The following is a 10861-nucleotide window of genomic DNA, read 5'->3' on the forward strand; positions in this document are numbered from 1 at the left end:
GACCCTTTCCAAAGGTAGCTGACATGTAAAACTAGCAGAGTATTTATGGGACACACACACACACACACACACACACTGAGCTCTAATAACCTCACACCTGTAGAATAGCAGGTCCTCACACCCCCATCCTGCAGCCTTTGATGTGTGTGTGTTTCTGAAAGGAGAAGGGAAGCAGGAGCGAGAGGGGGGAGGAGTGTGTGTGTGTGTGTGTGTGTGTGTGTGTGTGTGTGTGTGTGTGTGTGTGTGTGTGTGTGTGTGTGTGTGTGTGTGTGTGTGTGTTTGGGGGTTGCAGGAAGGAATGTTTCAGCAGAGTAAACAGTGTGAAGCTTCCTGTAGAAAACACTTCAAAGCCAGAGAGAGGAAACCAGGATAATACACACACAGGAATACACACACAAGGCATCAAAGGTAGGTAGGAGTCATCTATCAACACAGGAAAATTAAAACCACACACACACACATTCCACAAAAGAAACATGAAGGAAATCACATCACTCACTTTTTAAACATCTCAAAAATTGTCAAATAACTTGCTAAAAGCTTTGTCTTTTTAACTTTGCTTCACACACGAAAACTTAATTCGTTAAATTAATATTTAATCAACAACTGCCAACTATTCAGATTTTCTAACAGAAATGAGCTTGTTTTTTTAATAATGATGGACAGGAAAAGGAAAACGTGCATGTGAAATACATACAATTATGAACTAAACTTTAAGAAGTTATTGTAAAACACAATAAACTAAACGCTTTCATTTTAAGTTGTGAGTTTAGTGTTTTCGACCCTAAGAAACACTGATGCATGAATCAATAACAATAATCCACAGCTCCTCTCTGCTCCAGAGGATTTAAAAAAATACATATCCCAATTCCATGCCATGCCATGCCATGCCATGCCATGCCACCCCCCCCCACCCCCCCTGATAATCCTGATTGTTCTGTTGTATGTATGAGTAAACAGCATCTGGGAGTTTACCTTGTTAAGTTTAAAAGTACATTATTGATTGGTCAATAAAGCTTGAAAGTCATTTACAGATAATTTATAACTGAAAAAATACTTAATATTGTCAAACGTCTCAAAACGACACAGGGGACATAACCTGAGAGCAATAACATTTAATAATTATTGTAAGATAATATCAATAGATGTTCTTATTAAGAAAAAAGGTATAAAACAAATTGGTTTGCATCAGAGTAAAGATTGAAAGACAAGTTCTGAGGTATCTTAAGACATTTTTGATACCAGAAATTAGTTTTTTTGGTTACTGAAATCTGATTAAAACTTAACTAATGGCACTTTTTTGAACACCCTGAACCTTTTTCACACAGTGGTGCACACATTAGACCCCTGTAGTAATGATGGTGCAGGCTAAAAAGTGGTTCATTATTCATGGGCAGAAACAAAGCTGCAGCGGAGCAGGGTGGAGGAGGGGCATCACTTCACAGATTCCTGTTTTCCACATCAAATGTTCTTAACAGATCACACAAAAGGCAGGAAATCAGCGTTTTTATTCCCCTTAACCACAACACTCAAATGCAAAGAAGGGTGGAAGCCCTGTGTTTTATCCCTCTGAAATATCTATAACTCAGCACCAAGTAGAAGCTTTTTACTGTCATTTCTGCTGTAAAGGGGACCTATCATGCTAAATGCACTTTTTGATGTCTTTTCTACATAAATATGTGTCCCCGGTGTGTCAGGGAACTCACGCAGCGTCAGAAAATAAAACCTTCTCTCTTTTCCTCCGTACCCAAATCTCTAAAAACGGGGGTACAACGGAGCTGATCCAGATTTGTGTCCGATATGACGTAATATCGGAAATGTGGACCCACGGCCCAATCAGAAACGTTGCTATCAGAAACAATGATAATGCTAACCCTAACCCTAACCTATACTGGAGAGCATGTGTGTGAAGAAGCTGGATATAAAAAGGAACTCATCTTGTGGTATAACCGGCAAGAGAGAAAGCCTTTGAGCTCCATACTGTTTCAGAGATAATCCTTGATAATCCATGATATGGCGTTTCATCACGGCAGCATTTAGTTTAGACAGTAGCTGCCGGGTCCCGCATGAGCTCAGCCGCCTCTTTTTTTTTAATTGTTTATCAATTTTTTATTTTTTTAAAGCTTTATACCCAAAATCAGCACTTTTGAAACAGGAAGTGAAATAGAGGGATATGAGGCATGGCTAGAATGGGTGATCTGTTTGTTATTTTGAGCAAAACACTTCATAGACATGTTTTTTATATATCTGAGACCTATGCTATTGCCTAAAAATAGCATGATAGGTGCACTTTAAACATTGATTCTCTTGGTCTGTTAAGCCTGCAAAAGAAAACCTTTAGATTGGTGGATTTAGGGTTACATGTGCTCTTTGGTAAATTGTACATATGCAGAATGTAAGTAAATGTATGCAATTACACCAATAGTATAATATCCTACCGACAATAAACTTAAAATAGAAAAATGCTTTAAAATAAGGAAACCTCCTCCAATATGTATTTTCTTCAAATGAGTTTGGTTTAAAGCAGACAGCACAGGTCTTACAATCTACTTTATTTATTGTAAGTAAATAGAAAGTAGGCTAAAACGTTTATGTTATTAGAGTTTTAACAATTCATTCAAATTGTCTGTTCCCAAAACCAATAAAAGTACATAAACATGAGCTTTGGGAGTCACTCTCCAGTACTCAAACACAAACCATAGTCTAAGGTTTACCATAGTCGCATTGTTGTATTTTGGGAATTGAATGGTGATAACCAGATATAAAATGTTGATTTCTTTGGATTTAAATCCTCTATAGTAGACTACATTTGTGCCGAATTAAACAGGACACCAGTGTTATTCAGAAACAGTTCAAAGTGTTTTTGTTTTGTCTGCATATTTACAGTATAGCAAATTATCCTAAAATTGGCGCTTTTTAAAGTTGGAGTTTGGTTACGTTCCGTAAAAATGGTCCGAACCGGAGCTGCGACAGGTAAAGGTAACTCAACCTGTCTTAAAAAACACTGCGCATAAAAGACTGTTTGAACAAAGCTGTATTCACACTTAAGTTAATGTCATCTGCTTATTAAGATAGCAAAAGTGTCTTTACTTCTACATAAATGTGACAGAAAACACAACGAAACATCTGCAAAAAGTGAACTTTTTTTGGACACTTGAGACGACGCAGCAACAGCAGCTTTAACTATAATGCGGTTAAACAAACAGGTAAAGGTATATTTTTAAGTGTTTACCTTGTAGCCGCATCGCTCCTGGTTTGCTCTTCTGCCGCCGGAGGTCGTAGATCCACAAGAGACATTTAAAAACAAAAATAAACCCGAGAGAGTGATGAAGAAACTCAGAGGGGCCGCCATTCCTCCCTCAAGTCTGAACAACTCTGAGAGAGAGGAGAGAGAAGGAGGTGTGTTTGGGTGAGCATGCGTGTGCGTGTGTGTGTGCGTGTGTGTGTGTGTGTGTGTGTGTGTGTGTGTGTGTGTGCGTGTGCGTGTGCGTGTGTTCACTACTATTTAGTTTTACCCTGCAGGTGAAAGTAACTTAGTACAATTACTCAAGCCTGTTTCCTAATTGAAGTTCCTTGTATCCTACTCCACTTGAATATATTAGTAATAACAAATAATTTAAAAAAAGAACTGCACTTTAAAAATACTCGTATGAGAGTTCTGCATTTATAAATGTTTCTTAACTACAAAAGTATATGCATCAAAATATACTAAAAGTATAACAAAAGTAAAATACTCCATATGCAGAATGGCCCATTGTAGATATTGTCATTGGATTATAGTTATTTATCCGTGTTTATCACTCTAAAGTTGCAGTTGGCATATGGAGCTACTTTTAATTTAGGGGGAGTTGATAAAGTTGGATTTAACCGGCTGTTTAAATGTAACGAAGTACATTTACCCTAGTACACTTTACCAATTATGAGGTAGGCCTACTTTGTGTTTGAGAACTTCCGTTTCACAAGCAAACATTGTACTGTTCACATCTGTAACCATTATCAGACACATATCAAAAGCAAACTAACAGATAAGGGAAATACACATGCTAGTACATAAAAAAACATTACTTACATAAAAGTGTGTCTTTAACATAATTCTTGTCAACAAATAGCACGAAGACCTACAACTGTGATATTATGCGAAAATAGAAGTACAAATGCATTGCTATAATAATTTGTGTCTTTTTTGTTGCATTGTAATGACAAAGTAACAATGTGAGAAATCAGCCATTGGTTTGCAAGATGTACGACACATTTGGATTCAGCACGTGTATTCCTAGCTGCACTGCTCGCCCTCTTGTGGTAAACGTTAGTAACAACTCTTCTCTAACTGTGCTCCCTTTTCCTGCAGACATAGCAACATAGGAAATGAATATCCCCCTCAGGACATTTGACAAAAAAAACTGACTTTTCTTTTCAATGTATTTTTATTAAAGAACAGGCACAATCATACAGGGTCACAATTGAGACAATGATCTTCATCCATTTTCCATTTTTTAGAACAAACCATCACCAATAGAAACTGATTTAACAGACATGCAGTCTAGAATATGTCTCAAATACTAGTTGTTATTATTACCGTACCGCACATATGTATGTATACTATCTTGCTAATTAGGACCAGCCTCCTTTTTTTTTTGTAGCACAGTAATGAGTTGACTGACAATTCATTCATTCATTCAAAGAAAAATATCAACAACCATCTATCGTTTCCTGTGCAATACATTTTAAATCACATGCTATTTGAATTCTGTCCTTTGTTTTGTGTTTTAACTTATCTCTAATACTTGTGTACTTCCTCTTGTTGTTGCAATGTCCCTCTGCTGCTGAAACACTGAAAATATCCCTTAATGTGGAACTAAAGAAATATAATGTATTGTATTTATCACCTGTTTTGCATCTCTTTTAACTGTGTTGGTTTGAATCATGCACATGAGGGGTTTCCAGAGTGACAGTTCCATCAGTTTCAAACTCTTTGTTGTCATAGTGAAAGATTTTGTATGAGTTTTGACATTGTACTTACTATGAGGAAGATACAAATATCCAGACAAACTTTATGAGGACCTACAGAGAGCAAAAATGTTTTCCAAAAAAATGAGTACACCAGGACAAGCTTCCAGCGCATTAGACCCTCACAGGAGCCAGGTGGAGAAAAGGATGCATGGCATGACATCTGCAGTCCTAACTGAAATGCGTGTGAAGAGGGAACTTTGTGACCTGGAAATACAAGTGGGTAAAGTCAAGATTGACGCTCATAAGGTCATCCTCTGTAGCTGCAGCTCGTACTTTCGGTGAGTACTTCATCTCAGAAGAGCAAAGGCTGTAAAATCATACACTTTCAGCAAGTCTGTGAAAAGATAAAACCCTCAAACTGCTCACACTATTTGTACTACATCTAAAAATCAAAAGGCAACAAAAAGGCAAAACACAAAATGATTTGATTAAAACATGAAATAAAGACACAAGCAGTATAAACATCAAATTAGTACACTAGGTACAATAAAAAGTAGCACCATAAACACAAGTGAACATATCAAAGTGTTGAAGAAGCAGCCACTAGTAAATAGTACACCTTTGTATACATCTTATCATGTTCATAATAATTGTATTTTTGTTCTCTATATTACTGATTATTCAATTTAGTACCATTGAAAAACTCAAACTGAAACCGTTTTTAAAGAGGAACCTGTCATATTGTCATTGTTCTCTCTTTATTTTTGTTGAATGTTGTGTTATAATGTACCGACCTATATAGTTGTGTTTTTGTTTTGTATTATCTCGTGTATTTGTTGTTGAGTTTTATCTGGCTTAAAGGCCCATGGGACCAGCATTGCAAATCAGCCTAAGCTATACACCCTGAGGTGTGGGCCATTGATTTGTGCTCCATTAAGAAATAAACAATCAAATAAAATGCATTACCTTGCACTTTTTACTGCTTTTTGCACTTAGATGCTAAACTGCATTTTGTTGTCTCAGTACTACATTGAAAAAACTGAAACATTGACTTTAGTCAAGTTGAACCTAATATTTTGTATTTAAACGTAATATTGTTGCTTTTAACTAACCTACAGTTATGTGATATCTGTCAACATCATCATACATTTAATTAAAGTCAACGTTTGAGTTTTCTCAGTGTAGTATGTGATAACAATACATTTGAAACTAATGTCTTTTATGTCCCTGTTTGTTTTGCTTCAACAAAGTGTCTACTTGTCACACTGATTGCACATGGTAAAGAAACTGTGATTACTCCACAAACACATTTTATTTGGAATGATTTAGATGCCTGTGGGGCTAAATCAATTCACTCTTTCAGAAGATAGAAAAAATACGAGAAAAAGATGTAAGAAAGAAAAGGCAAAGTAAGCAGTGCCTCCAGATTTATTTTGCTGCTGACAAGTATTGTCACTACCACTCATCGTATGGTGCGCGTCCAGCTGATCATCATGAGCTGATGATTGGTCTTAAAAATTCTTTGTCATAATTTAGCTTTGAAAAATAATTCATTTTCATTAAGCTGATAGTCATCCAAAGGGACTTACACTAAATGCACTCAACCACGAGTATACAAACTCCGAATAGAAAGAATCCTGAGACTTAGCTTCAGATAGGCCATACCCTATTCAAGTGCTATAGAAATGGCAACTTTCACAAGACTTCATAAGCCAAGTCGCAGTAGAAGCGCATGGGTTGATGATCAATAATCAACTCAGTCATTTATCTATGAAGAGCAGATCTGTGACTGATTTTTCCAAAAGGTCTACTTATTATGAGACTGTTACGTATTTTCCTTTCTAAAACCCTGATCCCCTGATCCCACAGCGCTCTCCTTACCGGACCCTGGGCATCCATCAAAAAGCAGAAGTACACCATCCCCGGGGTGTCGTCTGAGATGATGAGCCTCATCATCAACTATGCCTACACCAACTCTGCTCCTGTGACGGAGGATAACGTGGTGGAGCTTTTGGCAGCTGCAGACCAGCTCTTGGTGACGGGGTTGGTTCAGAGCTGCTGGTTCTTCCTGGAGGACCAGCTGTCCCCGAGGAACTGCATCGGCATCTGGAAGCTGATGAGTGTCTACTACATGCCGGAACAGAGTAAAAAAGTCTTCCTCTACATCCTGCACAGCTTTAAGGAGATAGTGTCTGTCTCCCAGGAGCTTGTGAATCTCTCTATTGAGCAGCTGACCACCATTATTGAGAGCGACCACCTCAACGTGAGCGAGGAGTACACAGTGTTTGAGGCGATCCTCAGCTGGATTAACTACCAGCCAGATCAGAGAAATGGTCACATCTCTGAGCTGCTGTCCAAGGTAACTAAACAATAATCTAGATGTATTCAGATTGACACAGCGGGGGTTTAATTTCTTCAAAACCAATTGGGTTTAATTTGTACAAAAACAGCCCACAATTTGGTAAAGGAAAAAAACAAAAACAAGGCATTTATTAGAAGCTCCATTTTTCCTGCACTCTATTATTTATTTATTTATGTATTCATCCATTTATGTATTTAATGTTTAAATGTTTTTATTAATTCATTCTTTTATTCTTCTCTCTTGATGTTTTTTGTTTGTTTTTCAAACACTCTAGCACCCTCGCTTACACACTCTAATTCGATAAACATAATGCATTAAATACATTTGAATATGCATTTAAAACAATAAAAACAAATATTAATAAACTTAATATTATAATAAGAAATTCAAAGAATGTTCATTTTCTCTAAATAGTTCGCTTCAAAAATATAATATAATAAAAGATAAAAAAAGTATTGAACTATAAAATAAAGAAAACTCCATAACCATTTATTTTTGTAAAAAAAAGGTTACACTCAAATGTTCTTGTACTCATTATACGTTTCTAAGTGTTGTTCTCTTATGTGTCCAGGTGCGGCTAGGCTTGATGAACGTTTATTACCTCCAAAATGTGATGGACAACAATGTGGTGAGGAACAGCATCAAATGTTTTCCCATCCTCGATGAGGCCCTGAAAGTTTCTCTGAATTTTAGTAGATACTCAAAATCCATCTACAAAAATATGCTGAGTCGACCCCGCCTGCCCTCCACCATCTTATTGGTCACCGGAGGCGAAGGAGACGGTGTGCACGCCACCGACCTCGAGGCGTACGATGCCCGCGCTGACTGCTGGGTCACTGTCAGCGCTGGTCAGATCCGTCGTGCTTACCACGGTGCTGCAGTCCTCAACAACGCTGTGTACTTAATCGGAGGCATCTGCACTGAGCTTTACCTGAATACTGTGCAAAAGTTTGACCTTGTGACTCGCACGTGGCACCAGGTGGTCCCCTTGAACTTCTGTCGCGGCTACGTCTGTGTTGTTGTGCATAATGAGTGCATTTACGCCATTGGAGGATACAATGGAGTGACTTGCTTTAACACTGTCGAGTGCTACAGGCCTGAGAATGACCGCTGGACCATGGTGGCACAGATGCACTCAAGGAGGAGTGGGGCTGGCGCCACCACTCTAAATGGCAAGGTGGGTGAAGCAGAAACTAGCAATGACCTTGCAAGGTACATTGTCAATTAATCCTGATAATCAGAATTAATTTGCACATTGTTTTCACTTCATTATTAAGTCTGAAGTAATGTCCATGCTAGCCAAATTATTGATGTTATAAACGTGGGTTGAAATGTGTAGATGTGCCCTGATTAGTACGTAGAGATTGATGTAGGAAACTGCGAGAGTGGTTGAATGCTTGTTTAGTTCAATACACTCAAGAGTTGTAAAAAAAGTAGCCTTACTTGGTCTAGTATGACCAGTCGTTAACAAGTTGACTTATGTAAACAGAATTCAGATAGATATTGCTTTATAAAGTCAGTTTGTTGAAACTGTCTGGATACTTGGAGAGTGCAGATCTCCCAGAAGGGCCTCAAATCTTTATAAAAGGGAAAAAATATTATTTTGTGTTTTGGTTCCAACCCCAAATTGAGTGGGTTCTTCCTTAGTGCATGCCCCACCCTTTCAACAAGTTTGACCAAAATCAGGCACAGTCGTTTTTTAAAACCCTGATAAACAAACACTCAACCAAACCGTTTTTTCTACAAAGAAAAACATATACCATCAAAATAGAAGTAAACATTCTGCATGCAGTGTAGGCCTTTACTGACCATAGCAATGTAAAACGTGTTTTACTTACACGTTCATTTTGACTGTAATTGTAGTGGAATACATATTAAATGTAACATTCTCAAGCCTGTCTGCAGGTGTATGTTTGCGGGGGTTATAACGGGCATCGAAGCCTCTCCACAGCTGAATGCTACGACCCAGATTTCAACCAGTGGACCCTGATCTCTGCCATGAGGACCAGCCGCAGTGGCCTGGGGGTCGCTGCCTACAGAAACCGCATCTATGCAGTAAGTGTGAGGCAGTAATATGCTTTGATTGTTGGAGTGGCACCGTTAGAGATGTGCAAACATTTACCAAAGATTATTTTTGGTGTTGAATTGGTTGGACCAGTAGAACATCGAGTGGTCATAAATCCACTTCTTATTAATGTAAATGTACCATTGAAGGGTAGCACTTTGAATGTGAAGTTGTGCATGTGTACTATTACGGAGTGTCACAGAGAAACTGATGCCATGTAAGGCAAAAAATGTGACATTTTGAATATTACATTTTTTATAAATAATCATCAGTTATATTGGTTTATTGACTGACTTTACTAAAAGGCAGCCTTTAATCGAGGAAAAGACAAACACTTACCATATTATATCCACAATTAAAGACGCCATTAAGTCCCATATCACAATATTGATATACGTCGCATTACTTGTCAGTCCTATGAGCTCCACCAAAACTACACTATCATCACAATATTGATATCATGGATTTTTGTTCAAAAATATTGTGATATTTGAAATGTTTCATATTCCCAGGCCCAGCCCTACCTTTTAGTAAGGGTTTGAATGAAAGACTTGTTCATGTACTAATGAAATGATCTAAACACTGACCATTCCACACTCTCTCTTCAAGGTTGGTGGAACAATGAACGTGGATCTCTCCCTGCACACTGTTGAGGCCTACAACCCTGAAACCAACAGTTGGAACTTCACACCATCTATGCATGATCCCCGCAGCTACTTTGACATTGAGGTGGTGGACGACCAGCTCTTTTTGGTGGGAGGACACAGTGGCTCGTCCACTATGTTGGATGTGAACCGCTATGACGACGAAGCCGGTATGTGGTATTACGTCTCTTTCGTGGAGACGCCCCGCAGCGGCCTGAGCTGCTGTGTTCTGCAAGGACTTAACAGCATGGCGGAGGACTTGTTCCCTCGTGGTCCTCTGACACTCCCTAACTTGGAGGAAACTCCAGGAGCATCCTTCTGAACCTCAGCCATGACATTTAACAAAAATAAAGAAAACTTATCTGCATTACAGTGTTGTTCATGTTGTACATTAGATTTATTATTTGTTTTATACCTATATTTATAATCAGAATCATGTACTACAATATATAACAACAATAATTATATAAATACAGTATATTAAAATACATTTGATAGTGTAGTGTATTGAGGCTGACAATCAAACCAGACCAGTTTGATCAACATTTTATTCACAGATTGGACCCAGAGTGCATCATTTATCTTCCAAATCAAATAATGTTAGCAATTGGTTGTATTGTATATAGCTAATTCAAGCTTTTTGAAACATTTGTATCAACAAATAAAAGGCTAATAGGCTAGGGTTCAATTAGGCAAATTTGTTTTGATTCACTCATCATTCCATGACCTCATAATTGTGTTGTTTTTTGTGCTTTAGTCCCTATTATCCTTTAAGTGTGAAAATGTGTAGTTAATAAAAAGTAAATAACTCTGCTTGACATGTATAATAGCAAGTAATAC

The 10861-nt window shown here is 37.9% G+C and overlaps 2 protein-coding genes across 2 annotated transcripts in view; one reads left to right on the forward strand and one right to left on the reverse strand.

Annotated features, from left to right (window-relative positions):
- il17rd (interleukin 17 receptor D) overlaps positions 1-3365 on the reverse strand; it is a 45809-nt gene extending 42444 nt beyond the window's left edge. Inside the window, exon 1 of the mRNA XM_034209816.1 lies at positions 3233-3365. Within this exon, the coding sequence (XP_034065707.1) occupies positions 3233-3352 (120 nt within the window). The 5' untranslated portion in view covers positions 3353-3365. The remainder of the gene's footprint in view (positions 1-3232) is intronic.
- A 1729-nt stretch (positions 3366-5094) lies between these two features.
- Positions 5095-10343, forward strand: LOC117542264 (kelch-like protein 10). Its single transcript, XM_034209833.1, has 5 exons — positions 5095-5288; positions 6820-7309; positions 7884-8489; positions 9218-9367; positions 9987-10343. Exons 1-5 carry the CDS (start codon positions 5155-5157, stop codon positions 10341-10343), a joined length of 1737 nt encoding a protein of 578 aa, XP_034065724.1. The 5' UTR covers positions 5095-5154.
- Positions 10344-10861: the final 518 nt, after the last annotated feature.

The sequence above is a fragment of the Gymnodraco acuticeps genome, unplaced genomic scaffold (genome assembly GCF_902827175.1).
Source record: "Gymnodraco acuticeps unplaced genomic scaffold, fGymAcu1.1, whole genome shotgun sequence".
NCBI classification, from domain to species: domain Eukaryota; kingdom Metazoa; phylum Chordata; class Actinopteri; order Perciformes; family Bathydraconidae; genus Gymnodraco; species Gymnodraco acuticeps.